Source organism: Theobroma cacao, chromosome 4 (assembly GCF_000208745.1).
Source record: "Theobroma cacao cultivar B97-61/B2 chromosome 4, Criollo_cocoa_genome_V2, whole genome shotgun sequence".
In the NCBI taxonomy this organism is placed as follows: domain Eukaryota; kingdom Viridiplantae; phylum Streptophyta; class Magnoliopsida; order Malvales; family Malvaceae; genus Theobroma; species Theobroma cacao.
This window is the reverse complement of record NC_030853.1, coordinates 22,835,755-22,855,170: the sequence shown is the minus strand read 5'-3', so window position 1 is coordinate 22,855,170 and position 19,416 is coordinate 22,835,755. Positions and strand designations below refer to the sequence as shown.

Below are 19,416 nucleotides of genomic sequence, written 5' to 3'. Positions count from 1 at the left end.
TTAATCCCTATCCTTAACGACATTCAATTTTATCATTAAAGGGATGATGTCAGTACTAATATGACACATTTTTTGTGACATGGTACTACAATGATGGTGTGGCAATGCCACATGGCACTGATGCGATGACATAGCGATGCCACGTGGTAATAATATGATGACATGGCAATGTTGATGTGGCACTGACATGCTGACGTGTTGGTGTCACATGGTAATGCTAACGTGGCAGATCAAGATAAAAATTTTCAAAAAAAAAATTGTACCATGTCATAGGAATTAAATTGAACAAAAATCTATAATACGGGGATTAAATTGAATAAAATTGAAGTGTTTGGGAACTAAATTGAAAAAAAATTTGAAAAATATAAATCTTTAAGCAGTTGATACATATACTTATTAATAAGCCAAATGTTTAAGTATAAAAGATTTATGATGTTAAGAAATATATATAGATATTTTCTTACTGGATCATTTGATTCTATAATAGATATATTAACAAGTTTGAATTCCCTTTTTATAAAAAAATTATTATTTTATCTTGAAAATATACTTATAGAAAGACAACATCGTCATTTACATAAATCTTGAAAATTCTTAGAATTAGGGTTTTGTTTTCGTAGTTATAAAAGGCAATAACTACTCTTCTCCTTAGTGACCCCTTAATCTTTTTCACCGTTCTTTGTTTTTCTCATTAGAAGTTTAAGTCATTGATTAATTGTTATGAAATTAGGCCAATGATGACAGATTTGCATTTTTAGATGTTGATTTAAATTTACTTAAAGTTTTTTATAAAATGATTTATTTAAGTTCAAAAATCACAATCAAATTATGCTAATTTTAAATTTAAATTATTAATTTAGATTTACAAAAACTTTATAAATACAAAATAAAATGGTACAAAATATTTAACTCTATCAACCATAAATACAGTCTTTAATCTAAAAAACTTCAGCCTAAAAAATTTAACTTGAAATATTAAAAAAAATAAAAACATAAAAAATAATACAAAAAATTGAAAGGGTGGAGTAGCTTAGATTCTGTGAGTATAATAAGAGGTTTGTCATACCCAAATTAAGCAAGTAAAAACAAAGAATTATTTTTATAATTATCGCTAGCTTCATATCTCCCTTTTTTATTTTTTTAAATAAAAAATAAAAAACAATGAGGCTTAGACATGCACAAACGTTACCATTAAAGAGCTGTTTGGTCTTTAGTTAAAAGAAATCGTAATTAGAATATAAAAACGTAAATCTGTCATTATTATCCTAATTTCGTAATAATTAATCGGTGAATTAAACTTCTAATAAGAAAAACAAAGAACAGAGAAGAAGACTAAGGGGTGGCCAAGAAAAACAGTAACTATCGCCTTTTATAATTGCGAAAACAAAACCCTAATTCTAAACGTTTTTAGGTTTTGTGTAAATGACAATGTTATCTTTTGATAAGTATATAAAATATTAATTTTTTTTAATAAAAAGAGAATTCAAACTTAATTTTGGAAAAATAGATAAATTAATATACCAATTATGAAATCAAATGATAAAGTAAGAAAATATTTATATATATTTTTTAAAACCATAAATCTTTTACACTTAAACATTTGGGTTATTAATAAGTCTATATATCATCTACTTAAAGATTTGTAATTTTCAATTTTTTTTTCAATTTAGTCACTTCAATTTTGTTCAATTTAATCCATCTATTATAGATTTTTATTTAATTTAGTCCCTATAGAGTGGCACAATTTTTTGTTTTGGAAAATTTTTTTCTTGATTTGCCATGTTAGTGCCATGTCAGTATTGTCAAGTCATCATATTAGTGTTACTTGGCACCATCACGTCAGCACATTGTTGTCATGTGACATTGTCATGTCATTATGGCGGTGCCATGTCATCAAAATGTGTCATGTCAGCGTTAACGTTATTTTTTTTATCAGCAAAATTGGATGTCGTTAAGGAGAGAAACTAAATTGAAGTAATTTTCAAAATCAAGTAACTAAATTATTTCGATTTTAAGTATATGGATTGAATTGAACAAAATACATGAGTATAGGAATTTGGTGAGTATTTTGACCAATAAAAAACAGTAAATTAAGAAAATCCCAGAAATTCAATGGGTTCATGTTTCCTAGTTTCACCTATCTTCACAGATTTAATTGAAGATGATGACAATGAAGATGGTACTTGCACTTTTTTATTTTTTTTGTTTTCTTGCTTTGAAGTGTATATAACTATTTAAGAAAATAAAAAGAAAAACTCCCTTAAAAAGTAATGATAACTAAGACTAAAGTTTTAATGTGAAATAAATTTGAGCATAGATATGCTAAGAAACAAAAGTAGAACAATTTTCCATTTTATTTTTTATATTGACACATGTTGAATAAAAAATATTTAAATTATTTTATGATATTTTTATTTTTTTATTATTTGGAAGTAATTATAATTTTTTATATTTATAAATAATTGTTGATTAATGGTAATAAATAGTTAAAAGACCTAACAATGCATTTTGAAACAATAAATTTAGAGCCTATTAAATAGGGGTTTTTGTATTTTACTCAATATATAGCAAGTTAGTAACTACCATGAAGACGGTGGAAATCTAGGTTAGGATGAACTAGAGAGAGAAGATGGAAATTTAGAGAGGAAAAAGGAGAAAAAAAAAAAAGAGTTTTTAGGACTTGTATGGCCCCTTAAAACTACCCCGTTTTGGAGCAAAGAAAGGACAAAATGGGTCAAACTTGCTCCCACGCAACCTAGGTCCTTAAAGCCTATTTTGTTTGCCTTCTAGCCCGCAGATTGAGGTTAAAGCCCAATAGAGTGAGATATATTTTCCATATCATTTTATGTGACCCATCTAGTTTTTATTTATATTCATATTTTTAAATTATGAAATTGTTTAAGATATAGTAATCTAAAAATAATATAAGTGATAAAATTAAAAGTCTTATTTGAATAAATTGAACAAAAAGAAAAAATGGTGGTCATTTAGATAAAAACTTTCCTAATCGAGAATTCTTAAAAAAACATAGTAAATGACAATTTTTTTAAATTTTTTAAAGTAAAAATAACTATAACAACTTACCCCAAAAATGTTTTTAATCTTATATATATTTATGATTGTTATAATTTTAAATATCTGTAGTTTTTATCTGTAAAGAGACTCCCACCACTTGGACTTGATGAGCTCTAAAAATGACCCAAGGCTATACGAAACTTATGATAATATAGTTCAAACTAACAAGGTCCAAAAACAAAATATGTAGAATGAAAAGGCAATTGGGTTTAAACACCAAACGATATGAGCCTTGCTCTTGATAATGCATAATAAAAATAAAATGAAATTGTAAATGATAAACGAAAATGAGATAGTTTAATTAAAGAAGTGGTGTGTACATATTTGTTATAATAATGGCAATAAACAGACAAAATATGACATGATGGTACGGTTACCATTTTACTTGACATGGTAGGAGTAATTTCTTTTGAAAAATTTTGCTTCTGACGGGGTGATTGATAGGTATTTATTTGAATCCAGATCTGTTCCATCTTTGATAACAGCATTTAATTACTCAACCGTATCCATCAAAGCAATAAATTAAACCCAACTACCAATTACGTTTCTCAACGAAACTAGCCAAGCCACCCCAACTTTACTTTTACTTCCCTATATAAACACCAGCTTTGGGATGGATAGAACTCAGGAGTAGCGTCCAAGGAGAAGAATAGAGGTTTCTAACCAACTACTTGAGCGAAAAAAAGAATTTGTTCAGAGTGTTGCTAAACAGAGTTATCATGGCTAGTTCTGGAGTCCTGAAGTTGGCTTCCCTGATGCTCGTTGTGTGCATGGTGGTGAGTGCAACCCTGCAGGCGAGAGCAGCTGTGACGTGCGGCGACGTGGTGAGGACCTTAACCCCGTGCATTTCCTACGTACGATATGGCGGACCACTGCCAGACAATTGCTGCAATGGGGTCAAGACGCTCTATGGTGAGGCGCAGACCTCAGCTGACCGCCAGAATGTCTGCAAGTGTATCAAATCAGCTGTCAATGGATTCTCGTACTCGAACTTCAACCTTGGTCTAGCAGCCGGCCTCCCTGGCAAATGTGGTCTCCATCTTCCTTACACCATCAGCCCCTCCACCGACTGCAACAAGTATATATGAACTCTAGTATAATGATCACTTTGCATCCTACAGCTTAATAACAAATCATGTAATAATTTCTGTATGTGATTGCTGTGTGTCGCAGGGTGCAGTGAGGTTGATGGATCAGCGAGTGCCGAGTAGGCTCAGGAGGATCAAGTAGGGAGAAATAAGCGGGCGGTTTGAGTCCACTAGAGACTCTCTCTAGGGGAGCTTTACTAGTATTATGTTTGTCACTTATGAGGTAAAGGGAAGCTATCTTGGTGTTGTTTTCAGCTTCCCAAAACCTGAAATTAAATCCTGTTTGCGTGTTCAAATGTAATCTTTATCTCTAATGATCTATTAAGTTTAGTCAGGTCTTTACTTTTAAAAGGATTGCATTTTCTGCAACTGTATCCTGGAAAATTCCATTATACCAACGATCAAATGACTACCAACTACGCATAATGGTAGCTTAATTTCCCCTTACCACGAAGGATCATTTCAAAACGAAACAATATTAGATATAGTTCCTTACCATAATCATTCAAAAATTCTAACAGCTATAAGCTTATCAGTAACTCTGCCGAAAACATTAGTTTTAATATCATACGTAGTACACAATATATACATGTTTCGCTTCAAATAAGAAAGAAGAAAAGCAGAGAAGATCTAATCCTCTACTTTGTTAGAAAAAGTTTAAGTCAGGCTTCTCGGTTCTTCCCAAGAGGCAGCCTCAGCTCGATCATGTGCAATCATACAACGTTAATGCATGTTCAATAAATTTAATTTTAATACTAAGGGGGAAAGAAAGGATAACCCTACATGGCCAAACATCATAAGCGTAGATCGGGGCGCATATTAAATTCTAAGCAGCATGCATGTTTGCTCGAAACCAAATTGACAGTGACAATGTACCACCGTCCATGTTAACATATAATAAAGACGTAGAAAATGTTGGTGTGGTGCGCTGTATTGTTGGCTAGTCTTTTGAGATGATTTTTTATCTAAACACACAGATTATATTGGATTTGATAATTTTCTGTCTGTTAGAATATTCAGCATAAGTAGAGAATAGAATAGAGAAGGGTGGCTATAACTTTCATTCAAAAATTTTCTCTTTATTTTCCAGCACATAACACTCCTATGTTTAGTTCACAAAAGTGACTAGGAAATTCAACTTTAACTACACACACTTAAACGCAAGTTTTACTTTCATTAATTCTTGTCACATTAACTAAACTACCTTCAATAAATATGATAGCACATTACTCAACATTTACGGTCGCCACCAATCATATTAAAGAGCATCCAATAGATAAAAACCCAATGATTGTTGTTAAAGGCAAATTCTGTTAATAGTAATTCCCTACTTCACCAGGTTGGCAACTAAAGTGAAAGAAAATTTGAAAGAAAATATGCCATTCAAACACATCAAGCCAAGTACGGGTCTTTAGTCCTTTAATAACAAAGTTCACTTTTGGTTTTTAATCTCTCAATTTTTTTCATTTAAATTCCAAATCTTTTTAAATAATTATAATTTAAGAAAGTTTGCTCATACCAAAACTACTTTTCACTTTTTAAAAATGCCATGTAGCTTCGAGTAACGTAAAGATTACAAGGATTATTGTTATGTTATCTTTGTTGGACGGTATTGCACCCAACATCAGAATCAATTATTGTAATTTCGTTTAAATAACAGTGTCTAGACTTTATTGAACACCATAAAATTAAAAGTTTAAATGCAATTTTAGATAGAAATCGAGGCATATTCAGATATTATACCAGCTTACCTACATATACATTTAAAAATAAAAAATCAATAACTTACATGTTTAGTTGTTATTTTTTGTGCTTGATTTTAGGCTTTTAGCTTTTTGCCTCTTGAAAAGCTCTTATAAAACAAAATAAAAGGTAAAAACGCCAAATCATAATTCATTAAAACTAAGCAAATAAGCAATCTATATACAAATAAAAATTTTCATTTTGTTTAATAAAGTTAGATTTTTCATTTATAATCCTTTAAGAATGGATTTTACTATTGTATGTTAATGCACCCTTTTTTTTTCTTTTACTTTCAAAATGAAAAGACAAGTAGCAAAAATAACCAAAGTATAAGGATGTGTTTGGCACAGTGCCATAGTGCCAATCAGTACCTAAGTATATATCTTGATTAGTTGAAATATTTCAAGCATTATTCTTGTAATTGGGTGAAGCCTAGAGACTTACAAAATTTAAAAAACAAATAGTTAATTGACTAATTAGTGAATTCTATTATACTATTAATTATCCAAGCAATAAGTTTAAATGAGTTAAAAAGGTTGAACTACAAAATTAATTTGTTAACATGACTAAGTAAACAAGTTGATGAAACTTTTAGGTGCAACAAGTTTATATATATTAGACACAAAAATCTCCACATCATAATCAAGTTGACACAATTATAGTACAAAACTAATTACGTACAATCAAAGCTTACCTAATTACATTTCATGCAGTGCAATTGAATGTTGATCACATGCATCATCAAGGATTTGATAGATATGCAGTGGTCGCATTAGCATGCAGTTGCCAACTTATAAAATATGCAGATGAAAACAATAAGAGAAGAAAAACATTTGATAAATATTTTCATCTGAACTATGATGAGTATGTCTCATCCATTACAAGCCCTTCTAGTCGAGTCACCAGATCATTTGTGGAACTGAAATACATTTTTAATTGTCTGTTTTCCACTTTTAAATCTTCTATCTCTTTCCTCAATTCCATATTTTGAACTTCCAATACCCGATTTCTCTTAATCAATTCATCTTCCTGAAGAACAAAGATCATATATCTATGTTTATTTAAAGTAACTATCAAGAATGAAACAAATGAAAAGGTAAGTTAGAGAGAGGAGAAAAACTTACATTGCCGCTCATAAATTTCTCTGAGTTCTGGCACTGTGATGGTAGCTCTCCACACTCCTTGTGCAATTTGGAAACGCATGAGGGTGATGGAAAAGCCACAACCTCTGTTTGCACTTCTGGTATTGATACTGTTGAATGCTTCAAATGGACCTCTTGTCCCTCTTGTACTTGTGCATTACTAGTAGTAGTCACATCTGATTCTAGGTGAAGTCCAACGACCTTTAACAGTAAATAATTACTATCAAGCAATTGTTTTAAGTATTTCAGCAGAAGTACAACTAAGCAAAAAACTCACACCAATAAGGCAATTGCACTATTTGTAAACATAGAGTAGATAGAGAGGTGATGAAACCTCACATTGCCACTAACAGTCAATTTCTCTGAGTTCTGGCACTGTGATGATAGCTCGATAAACTCCTTCTGTAATTCGGAAGCACATGAAGTAGATGGAAATTCCATTTTCTCTATTTGCACTTCTGCTTTCTGTTGAGATGCCGTTGACTGCTTCAAATGGACCTCTTGTCCCTTTTGTACTTGTAACTTACTGGTATTAGTCACATCTGATTCTAGGTGAAGTCCAACAACCTTTAACAGTAAAGAACTATTAAGCATTGGTTTAAGTATTTCAGCACACCTACAACTAAGCAAGAAATGCATACCAATAACTCAACTGCAAACATAGAAAGAGAGAAGATAAAACTCACCTTGCCTCCAGTCAATTTCTCTGAGTTCTGGCACTGTGATGATAGCTCCACATGTTCCTTGTGTAATTCCAAAGGACATGACTTTGATGGAAAGCCCATAGTTTGCAGCTCCGGAAAAAACCGTGACAGTTTTGACTGCTTCATCAAACTGACCTTTTTTCCCTGTTGTACTTGTACTTTAGTGGAATGATGCACATCTGATTCTATTTGAAGTCCAACAACCTTTAACAGTAAAGAACGGATACTGAAAGCTCGATAATTGTTTAAGGATTTCAGCAGAAATACAATTAAGCAAGAAACTCACACTAATAACTGAACCGCTATCTGAAGGGTTGTCTATACTGGAACTCTCGACCTCCAATAACTCATTGATAATATCAAATTCTAACTCCTCAGAAGTTGGTTGTAGCTGCCATGTTATCTAGTGTACAAATTTAAAATTAGCATCTGAAAGCTAGAAAACAATTAAAATAATTGATGATTAGTGATCTTTGCACCTGATGATCCTGCAATTCCCTAAATTTTGCAGTGAACCATTGTCTCTGATGAGACCTACTATTTTCCCATCGGCATGCACGGGGAAAGGTCAAGTAGCTATCTATCAAGTCTGGTCGGGCCAGGTCAATGTGCTCATAAGACCATATCTATTCACAATAATAAAAAAGATCATGTAAATTAAGGATGACTTACACAAATGGAAACCCTACATGTTCGCACATGTAAAACCAGAGTCCCCAAAACCTTCCTAAAATGTCACATTGGCAATTTGAGTGTCCCTTAAATTGTACCGTGGACAATTTAAGATAACAGCCCAATGCCCGCCCACCCCCCCGCCCCCCCCCAACCCCCAACCCCCTGTTTTTTTCCTTTCCAGTCATTGAAGAAAAAGGAGGAAAGAGATCATTAGAATTTTCTTCGCATAACAACAAGCTGTTATGGACATAACACATTTTCCAACCTTAACAGGCTTCTTAATGAATCAAGAATCTATGCAGAAAACCACAGGTTTTTGACTCCTTGGACCCATAAATTATAGGAACTTACTTGAAGAAGTATAAGACAACCTCCGACATATTGCACATTTGACTCTTTTCTTTTGTTCAACCACATGAATATGTCCTCTAGAACAGCTGCACCCCATGCAAAGTGACCAATATCATCCAAATTTTTAAGAAAAGAAAGATAACGAGAATCCACTTTTCCATTTGCATTTGGAAAAAGCAGAGTGCCAAACATGAAGAGTATGAATGTCCGAACAAAGTCTTCATTAACTGCTTCTCCAAGTGAATCAAGTCTACTTTCAAGTGATGCAACTGTGATCTTTCTCTTCCACAAAGCAGCTCCATAATCACTTTCCAGATCAGAAAAAGCTTCATCCTCTCTAAGGAGTATAGGATCACCAATCACACATATTCCCAAAATTAAAGCAACATCCATCAGTGTAATTTTGAGGATACCAGGAAGCAGCATAAAACCACGTTCCTCAGAATGCCATCTCTCCATCAATTCTACTAGCAAATTCTTGCTCAGCATCTGATTTGGTATGAGAAGCAAATTGCCAAAACCCACTTTCTTTACTGCATTTCTTTGATCATCGGTGAGTTTCTCCACCCACTTAACAAATGATGACAAGGAAAATCTTGTGCGAAAACTCCCAATCTGCACACATTTGCATAGCAAACCCTCAAAAATGCATCTTTTTAAATTAAATAGAGAAAAGGAAAAAAACATTATGGAAAGTCAAACATAAGAGCTTCATTAAATTTTAATTTCTTGTTCATGGGATGAACAATTCATCCTCTTATCTAAATCTCAGCACAAGGTTTTCTTAATTGGCGTATTAATAAGTTAAATACCACCAAAAAAAACATATAACATATTAAAGAAAAAAAGCAGCTTGACAGCATATTGACATAAGTTTTGCAAAGTTACTTTAATCGCTAAGTCAAACACTAAGTACTAACAATTCAAAACTGCTGCTTCAATGATATGTATGATTTTTTTTTCTTTTTTGAAAATTTTACATCTGAAGTATTTAAAAGAATGCCTTTGATGGGAGCTCCTTGCAGAAAACTTACAGTAAATGTCGAAAACAGTAATATTTGCAATTACTCAACAATAGAATTACAACAAGAATGTGATTAAGAAGCCTAAGTTTTTCGACAACAGCATAGTTAAGTTATGATAACTAAAGAAATTTGCGTTTGTTTGCTACAATATTAAATAAAATCTAAACAACAATTTATACTTCATAAGCTACAAACAGTTAAAGAATTATCTAAAAGAACCGGAAGATTAGTACCAAAAGAGTTGGTAACTGAATAGAAAGACATCAAAAACGAAAATTTTCCCCAGAAAATTCAATTAAAATTCTACTTAACTCTTCATTTGGTTGGAAAAACAGAAACGTTACAAAATTACACAATTTAAAGTTCTCTCTGTTTTCAGCAATTTCCTCGGACATTGGAACTGGAAGAGTATAAAAAAAAAAGGGAAAATGTAGGATGGGAAATGAAAGTACCGAATTTGAATTGAGGGGTTCTTCTACCCCTAATCCTAATCCCATGGAAGATTTCCTCGTTGATCTCCTCATTGTACTTTTCTTCTTCTTCTTTTTTTCAGTTGAAGAAAACAAAAACAAGATTTTGAAAACCCTAAAGAAAATAGATATCAATTGTGAAGCTTGCCAGAGAAGCTTGTTTAAGATATCAACTGTGAAGAAAATGGGCGCGAAAGAGGATAATTTGGGGGCGCGTCATTCCACGCGTCCATTTATAGTCTCTCCCATGCTGTCGTTTAAGACCTTTAAAAGTTAGTTTGTTTTTCCCCCAAAGAAAAAACGAGAGGAAAGAAAAGCTTTTCAAATCCATCCGCGCGGCAAAAATGAGAAAAGAAAGCCAGAGAAATTCAGCAAAAGAAATCTTTCGTCTTGGATGCTAAGTTTGGTTTTGAAGGAATGTCGTTTCCCTGGGTATGGATTATGAAACGATACAAGTAACTAAAGAGTTTGAATGCTTTTCTGGATGAATTTATTAAGAGGCCATTAGGTGTTAATATACAAGTTTCATTGTCAATATAAAAGGAAAAATAATCTATGCAATAAAGAGGAATTTCTTAGATCAAGCTAATGTTATGACCAAGCCTATAATTAAGAAAAATTACAACTAGAATCATTAAGTCAACTAGAATAGTCAAGTCAACCAAATCATATCAATTGCAATGGTCTTTATCACATCAATCACGACAAATTAGAATCATTAACTAAGATAGCCTTCATTATTAAAATCACTAATTGAGATAGCTTTCATTACTCCCCCTCAAGTTGGAGCATGCAAATTTGCAATGCCCAACTTGATCAATAAGTCATGGAACCGATTCCGTCCAAGAGCCTTGGTGAAAATATTTGCCAATTGAAACTGTAATGAAATTGACCGTGGAACAAGAGTTTTAAACTGGATATGCTACCTAATAAAATGACAATCTATTTCAATATGTTTAGTATGCTCATGAAAGATCGGATTTGCTGCAATATGGATTGTCACCTGATTATCACAAAACAGTGGAATCGGTGTTGGATGTGAGACATGTAGATTTGCCAATAGCTTGAGAAGCCACACAATCTCACTTACTGTAGTAGCCATGGCCCTATACTCTGCTTTTGCAGAGGAATGAGAGACAACTTACTGTTTCTTAGACCGTCATGAGATAGGAGATAAACCAAGGAAAATGATGTGTCCAATAGTTGACTTACGTGTTGTTGGGCAACCTACCCAATTTGCATCACAATAAGCTCGAAGGGTTAACTGACTATGAGTGGGGAGAAATAAACCTTGACTTGGAGACCCTTTCAAGTATCTAAGAACACGCAAAGCTGCATTTAAATGAAGCTAACGCGGACAATGCATAAACTGACTTAACATGTGAACAGCAAAACTGATATCGGGTCATGTAATTGTTAGATATAACAATCAGCCAATCATCTTTTTGTACTGCCTTAGGTCCAAACAAAAAGGGCCTGTATCAAGATCTAGCTTGATTTGTTGGTCCATGGGTGTTGATGCAGGTTTGCAACCAGTGAGTCCACTATCTACCAAAATATCAAGCCCATATTTTCGTTGGCTTAAGACAATACTAGAAAGAGATCGTGCTACCTCAATTCCCAAAAAATATTTTAGTTTGTCCAAATCTTTTATGCAAAACTCACGATCCAAGTGAGCTTTTAGTTGAGCAATCTTGAGTGTGTCAATCCCTGTTACTATAACATCACCAACATAGATTAATATCACAACAAATGATTTCTTGGCCGAATATGTAAACAAAAAATGATAGGCATGAGATTGGACCAAATCCATAGCCAGTAAGGAATTAGTGAATTTTTTGTACCAATTTCGTGATGCTTGTCAAAGCCCATAGAAAGATTTCTTGAGACAACAAACTCACTGCTCCCCGATTTTGGAAAAGCCTTGAGGTATTTTCATATAGACTTTTTCCTCTAAATCACCATGTAAGAAGGCATTGTTAACATCTAATTTGTGCAATTTCCATTTATGTACCGTAGCGACTGCCAAAAGACAGTGTACCCTGACTAATTTCACAACTGGAGCAAAGGTTTCTTGAAAATCCACCCCTTCAATCTGAGTATATCCCTTGGCCACTGGCTATGCTTTATAACGTTCTACTGTTCCATCTAGATTGTATTTGGTTTTATACACCCATTTGGACTCAATGGCTTGCTTTCTTGGAGGTAGAGATGTCAACGTCCAAGTATTGCTTACTTCTAATGTTGTTATCTCCTTGGCCATAGCATCACGTTAGTGTTGCGATTTAACTACCTGAGAAAATGACTTTGGCTCATCTGAGCAAAGATGGCCATTAGAAATATATTGTGAGCTTTAGAAAATTTGGAATAAGAAATATTGTGAGATAAAGGATATACCATTGAGTTAGTTGTAGGAGGTGAAGGATGCGAAGCAAGAGCAAGTGAGGGGGGCAATGTATAATCATAACCAGAAAGTTTCTTTGAAACTTGTCGTTGTCGTTTGGTAGAAATAATATTGCGTTGCTCATTATGTGTTGAAGGGAAATTAGCTTATTGAATATCTATCCTTGGTTCAAGCATAAGAGAATCAGGGGCATTAGGAATTTGGTTGACCTTATATTCTTTAGGGCTCAAAATGGGACTCCAAACTAGGATTGAAGGCTTGTGTCTCAAAGATGAATCATGTGAAGTCCTTGTCCTTAAGTTTGGGCTATTGACTTTACGACCCATTAGTGTTTCTATATGATCATGTTGGGCCAACCTAGCTTGTTGTGGACTAGTAGGTGAGCTTTCAGTCTGTTTTTGCTGTGTTATATTTTCTAGATTCGAGTGTCTTAGTGGTTCATCAAATGAACTAAGCGAAGTGATCTGTGTATGAGATGTCTGTTTAGCAATCAAATTATTTACCTTTTCATCGGTCTTGCCAAAAGGAAATATTTCTTTCCAAAATTGCACATATCGTGAAACATAAATCCTTTTGCTTTCAAGATTATATATGTGATATCCTTTATGTCCCGAAGGATAACCAACAAAGATACCTGGTTTACTACGATAGGCAAATTTATCATGTGATTTATTGTTGACATACTTGTAACAGAGACACCGAAAAGGATCTAAAATGATCATAAGTCGAAGGCTTGCCAAGCAGTTTCTCATATGGAGTCTTGTTCTCTATGACTGAGAGCGGCATGCGATTGATCAGATATACTACAGTAAGTAGACATTCTCCCTAAAAAGTGATGGGAAGATTAGCTTGAAATCGAAGTGCACGAGCCACTTTCAAAAGATGGTGATGTTTGTGTTCCACCACACCATTTTGTTGAGGTGTGTTTGTGCAACTAGTTTGTCTTTCCATACCATTTTCAAAGTAATGGTCCACCAAATCCTCATGCTTAAATTCCATCCCATTGTCTGTTTGCAGTATCTTTACTTGTGTATTGAACTGTGTCTTGACCCACTAAAAATATAAAGTAAGAGATTTCTAGTTTCTAATTTATGCTTCATGAGAAATACCCATGTTGCCTTGCTGTAGTCATCAACAATCATAAGAAAATAGTGTGATCCTTAAAAAGATGTGGTGTGATAAGGACTCTATAGAAGGAGAAAAATTATCAGCCAATTACATGCCGTCATGTGGATTTAATGATGTCATAACCATGTAATTAATTATAAAGTAATTAATTTATTGGTTAGATTATCTTAAAGACGTATAGTTGAACCAATTCTCCTATTGGTATATATTTATCCCTTGAGATAATTTGAAAATAATATTTAAATTAGACCAATAAAAATTTAGTTATTGGTCATCCAATTTATCTCTAAATAAATCAAGATAATTTAGAGATAATATTCATATTTTTGACCAATCAAAAATTAGTTGTTGGTCATCCAATTTTATCTCTAAATAAATCAAGATAATTTAGAGATAATATTCATATTTTTTACCAATCAAAATTTAATTATTGGTCATTTAATTTATCTTTAATAATTATATTAATTTAGAGATAAAAGTCAAATTGGATTATTTGATTTATCTCTAAATAAATTGAGATAATTTAGAAATAATACCTAACTTCGGCCAATCAAAATTCAAGGACTCAAGGTTCGGCCAATCAAAAAAACTTTTAATGAGTCATCATGATTTATCTCTAAATAAATTAAAATAATTTAGAGATAATTCAAAGAGATTACATTTTCATCAAAGTCTCCCACCAAACATTATAAATAGGGGGTTCCCCCAAGCCATTTTGATTCATTCAGAGGCATTCGAAGATTCGGAGCATTTGAAGATTGAGAGTATTTCAGAGATCAAGAAGAATAGAAGATTTCTGAAGTGAAGATCAAGCAACAACGAAGTTTGTGATCAAAGCGGCAACGAAGTTCGTGATCAAGATATCAAGCGAAGTTCGTGATCAAGATATTGTGTTCGTGATCAAGATTAAGTCATGAAGACCCTTGAAGCAAAGATCAAGTGTTCGTGATCAAGACTAAGTCGTGAAGACCCTTGAAGCGAAGATCAAGTGTTCGTGATCAAGACTAAGTCATGAAGACCCTTAATGAGAAGATCAAGTACGTTCGTGATCAAGACTAAGTCGTGAAGACCCTTGAAGTGAAGATCAAGTGTTCGTGATCAAGACTAAGTCGTGAAGACCCTTGACGCCAAGATCAAGCACTTTCGTGATCAAGACTAAGTCCAAGTTCGTGACTCTTGAAGATGAATTGAAGAAATTAATCAGAGAAATTTCCAGAGATCATCACTCACTTCATCAAATACTTGTATTTGTCTCACAATTTTTAAGTCAAGAAATTTCGACGAGAAATTTATGTATACAGACCCCAAATGTTGCAGTGAATTAAATCAAAAGCATGCTGACTTTTATTCTTATTATTCGAAAAAGATAATCTGGTTTGTCTTGCCCTACAACATGCATCACAAAGAAAATTGTCTTTTCTAATGCAATTAATAGATAAATTCAGAACCACTGAGAAAAGATCCAAAGGAATGTGCCCTAATCGATGATGCCACAAAATCATAATATCTTTGTCAGTAACCTTGCTTTTAGCCAAAAATGCCTTACCCGCCCTCATTGGCTCCAAATGGTACAATCCGTTCCGCATTCTACCCACTCCAATCGACTTCCTCGAGTGTAAGTCTTGTATTACACAAAATCCATATCCAAAAATGAAAAGACAGTTTAAGTCACAAGTTATTATGCTCACAGATAGTAAATTAAAACAAAATTCAGGTACACCCAGAACCCGTTCCAAGGTTAAGTTATGCCCAAGATTCACTTGACCCAAAACATGAACTAGTACAGTGTCACCATTCGAAATTTGAATAGGTGGAATATCAGGATTTTCAACCATGCCAGATAAACTGTTGATTTGATGGGCAATATAATCTGTGGCCCTAGTATCAATTACCCACGAATTATCTTTCTTACTAGAAGAATTATCAGAAAAGTTCGCATTGGAGGCCAAGTTGACTACTAGACCATTGCTATTGTCGGATTGTCGGTCCAAAAGGTCTATCAGTTGCTAGATAGGAGCTTGTGTTAGCCCAGGAACAAGTGAGGAAGACTCTTAAGGTGTGCTTGTCTCTGACCCAGCCAACAAAGCATGGGCTTTCATGCCAGTTGACGTTGTCGAAGTTCTTGGCCTTTTATCACTGAGTACATGTGCTTAGTCTCCTCCAGCTTTCAATTTCCTTTGCCAGTCTATTGGGTAACCAACAATCTCATAACAATTATCACGATGTGGCTGATCTTGTCACAGTGTGAGCAACGAGAACGGGAACCTTCACCATTGTGTCGATCTCGTTGTTCATTGCGTTGATCAACTTGTTGATCCCTAACCTTCAATCCACTACCACATCTTGCACTACTGGTGGCTTGATTTCTTACCATTAACGTTGTTCCTTCGAGCACCATGGCTCGTGACGTAGCCACCGCTAACTGTTTTTCTTCTTGTGCTGCGATTGTATAGACTCGTCCAATGGTGGGCAAGGGTTCCATGCTAAGAACTTGTGACCCAACGGTTGTGTAATTATCATCCAACCCCATCAAGAAGTTGAATACTTTCTCTTCCTCGTGCATCTCCTGCATTTACCTTGTCACACCACAAGTGCACTTTCCACAAGAACAAACAAGCAAAGGTCAAAAGGTTTGAACTTCATTCTATAGTGATTTCAATTTTCCATAGTAGGAAGAAACTGGAACTTTCTCTTGATGTAAGAGTGCAATGGCTCGCTTGAGTTCATAAACTCTAGGAGTAATGCCTTGAGTGAACAGGTCTTTAAGATCTGCCCATAACTCACTTGCATTCTCTGCCTGTACTGTTCCACACTGCAATTCTTTGCAAAGAGCATTAATTAGCCAGGATAATACTATTGCATTACTTTATACCCAATCTTGAAACTCTGGTGAATTGACTTCCGATTTTGAAATCATTCCCTCCACGAATTTTGCTTTATTTTTGGATTGGAGTGCGTTGAAAAAACTGCGCCTCTAAGTAAAATAGTTGTCTCCTATTTTGCTTAAAGGATGGATGAAAAATATTAACCTAGGATGATTAGAGGAATGTAGATAATAAGGTGACTTGGTATCGACCAAGGTGCTATTCAACATACTCACACCTATGGTAGGTACCAAGCTCATGTTGCCCTTGTCTACTCTTTCACCCTTATCAGCCATAAAAAAAATTTTAACTTAGGTTGTCTACAACCTGCTCTGATACCATGAAGAGTTTGAATACTCTTTTGGATGATTTTATTAAGAAGCCATTAGGTGTTTATATACAAGTTTCATTGTCAATACAAAAGGAAAAATAATCTATGCAATAAATAGGGATTCCCTAGATCAAGCTAACATTATATGACCAAGCCTATAATTAAGGAAAATTACAACTAGAATCACTAAGTCAATTAGAATAGCCAAGTCAACCAAATCATATCAATTGAAATGATCTTCATCATATCAATAACGGCAAATTAGAATCATTAATTGAAATAGCCTTCATTATTAGGATCACTAATTGAGATAGCATTGAGATAGCCTTCATTAGTAACAGAGAGATTGATACTCCATTGCTACTTCATGTACAACATCTTTCCAATACCTTGCAACTTTCCCATATATAAAGAAATTTAATTTTATTTTTATTATTTTTAGTTTACGTGAAATTTTTTCAGCAAAAAATTGAAAAGTCAAGTATGCAGGTATAGAGTTGAGTCCACTCACCTGGTTGACTCAGTTGCTAGCATTCCAATGGCATAACCATTTCAAATTAGGGAGAGGTTTAGCTACAGAAAGGTAGGTAGGTAAGTTGATGATGATTAGGCTCAAGAAAAGAAAGATATTCAAAGAGAGTAATTTGATAAATCGAATTGGGAAAACATGGTTAGTAGCAGCGATGGTTATTTTTGGTGCCATAATAGAGGAGACATGGATTTTAATGAAAATGAGCATTTCTCTACTTAGGTTTCAGAGTTTTTTCTCTTCTTGCTCTTCACTAGTGACAATAACACAATAAATGGAACAATTGGGACCAATAAAAATTGTAAGCACTTTCCTTTAACAAAATTGAAAATACAATATTTATGCATATTTCACCAAACAACTTATAAAAAAATGGTAAAAGTTAATTACTCAAATTATAGGATTAAATCTTTGCTCAATTTATCATATTCATATCAAACCTATTACTTAATTTAAATCAAGATTAAATCTTTAAAAAAATTAAAATATGATACATTTTAACAGAGTGTGGTACATGCTACGTTTAATACGTGAAGGTTTGTAATCAACTAAATACATGGAATATTTGACTAGATGTCTAACCACGTGGTTGATTATTTAGGTAAAACAAATATATAATATTTTTAAAAAATTAAACAAATATATTTAATTAAATTTTTATATTTTTATTTTAAGTTGAATAAATTTTATAATTAATGGTGGATTAATTATTATTAATCAAAATGTTACTCTACTATTGTACATCATATATTACTGACATAACATGTTGATGTAACATGATGAAATTGATACGTGATTTTTTCACCCTATAAGTATAAACATTGTAAGTGATATTTTGACTTATATTAAGTTAATCATTAATAATAGAGGTATATTTAATTTAAAATAAAAATATAAAAATTTCATTGAATGTAATAAAAAATAAAATATATATATTTTTTAATAATTTAAAAACTTTTTAAAATATTGTGTCTAAAAAATTCGCATAAAATTCGTCATGAGACAAGCACGTTAAATAACCCAAAAAAAAAGTTTTTAAGAGATATGCATATGGCAAAAAAATCTGACTTTTTTCTCAAAATTATGCAAAACACCAAGGAGATTTAATCTCGTCAGTTACTAACAAAAGAAAGCAAGTCTCATCTAATGTCATTGAAAGGATAGTGAATTTGGAATTTTTTTTTTTTATAAAAGGAATAGCAACACTTGCCCACATTAGTTTTTTAACCCAACTGTGATTGATTCCCTTTTCAAATCCAAAAGAACTTGAATTCTTGAAACCCGAAAAAGAAATTGAATTTTTTTTTTTTAATAAAATTTGATGAATGGGTTCAATGAATTTACGTTTAATTCACGTAAATGGAGTGTAAAATTGCATCAAATGGCCTTAACAATCGAGAACTAGAGAGAAAAAGCACGGCAGACTCGAAATAGGTCGAAATTGCTCCACTCGAGTTTGACCCGATCCGACGCGACTAGAGGTTGAAAAAGATGGCTAATCACATGGCTAGCAAGGCCCACACGCAAGGGAGGCGGTTTGGGCACCTATGGCCCACTCAAACCAATATGTTGGGCTGGTTTTCGACAATTTAAGTTCACTCTTCAATTCTACCTATTTGTGCTATTTGTCTAATTTTTGTGCATGTTTAATATTTGTGTATTTATTATATGCATTTAATTTATTATGTTGAATATGTTGGTAGGATATTTTTGAAATGCATGTGACAGAAAAATAATTTTCATATTTTTTAGTTTAATGGTAACATATACTTTCCCTAAATATTTCTAAATTTTATATACTCTTGGGATAAGAGTATAGAGTACAAATCAATAACTAAACCTTACAGAGTGATATTTTCCAATGCAACAAATTTATTTGGTGACATA

General features: G+C 33.2%; 2 protein-coding genes across 3 annotated transcripts; one reads left to right on the top strand and one right to left on the bottom strand.

Moving 5' to 3' along the window:
* LOC18602226 (non-specific lipid-transfer protein 1) lies at window positions 3,658-4,532 on the top strand. The gene is made up of 2 exons (XM_007033482.2): window positions 3,658-4,153; window positions 4,249-4,532. Exons 1-2 carry the CDS (start codon window positions 3,795-3,797, stop codon window positions 4,256-4,258), a joined length of 369 nt encoding a protein of 122 aa, XP_007033544.2. The 5' UTR covers window positions 3,658-3,794; the 3' UTR covers window positions 4,259-4,532.
* On the bottom strand, window positions 6,539-10,465 carry LOC18602225. 2 transcript variants are annotated; one of them, XM_018118859.1, is made up of 8 exons: window positions 10,256-10,465; window positions 8,779-9,393; window positions 8,232-8,378; window positions 8,039-8,155; window positions 7,735-7,956; window positions 7,388-7,615; window positions 7,031-7,249; window positions 6,539-6,935 (listed from the first exon to the last, which is right to left on the bottom strand). In XM_018118859.1, exons 1-8 carry the CDS (start codon window positions 10,325-10,327, stop codon window positions 6,762-6,764), a joined length of 1,794 nt encoding a protein of 597 aa, XP_017974348.1. In that variant the 5' UTR covers window positions 10,328-10,465; the 3' UTR covers window positions 6,539-6,761. The 2 variants fall into 2 exon arrangements, with proteins under 2 accessions (XP_017974348.1, XP_017974349.1); XM_018118860.1 differs by lacking the exons at window positions 8,039-8,155; window positions 8,232-8,378 and having other exon boundaries at window positions 10,256-10,464.

Coding starts and splice junctions, on each gene's coding strand:
- LOC18602225 (XM_018118859.1), bottom strand. CDS start 10,327: ATGAGGAGATCAACGAGGAAATCTTCCATGGGATTAGGATTAGGGGTA. Junction 9,394..10,255: donor AACCCCTCAATTCAAATTCG/GTACTTTCATTT, acceptor AAATGTGTGCAG/ATTGGGAGTTTTCGCACAAG. Junction 7,957..8,038: donor ATAGCGGTTCAGTTATTAGT/GTGAGTTTCTTG, acceptor TTACTGTTAAAG/GTTGTTGGACTTCAAATAGA.
- LOC18602226 (XM_007033482.2), top strand. CDS start 3,795: ATGGCTAGTTCTGGAGTCCTGAAGTTGGCTTCCCTGATGCTCGTTGTG.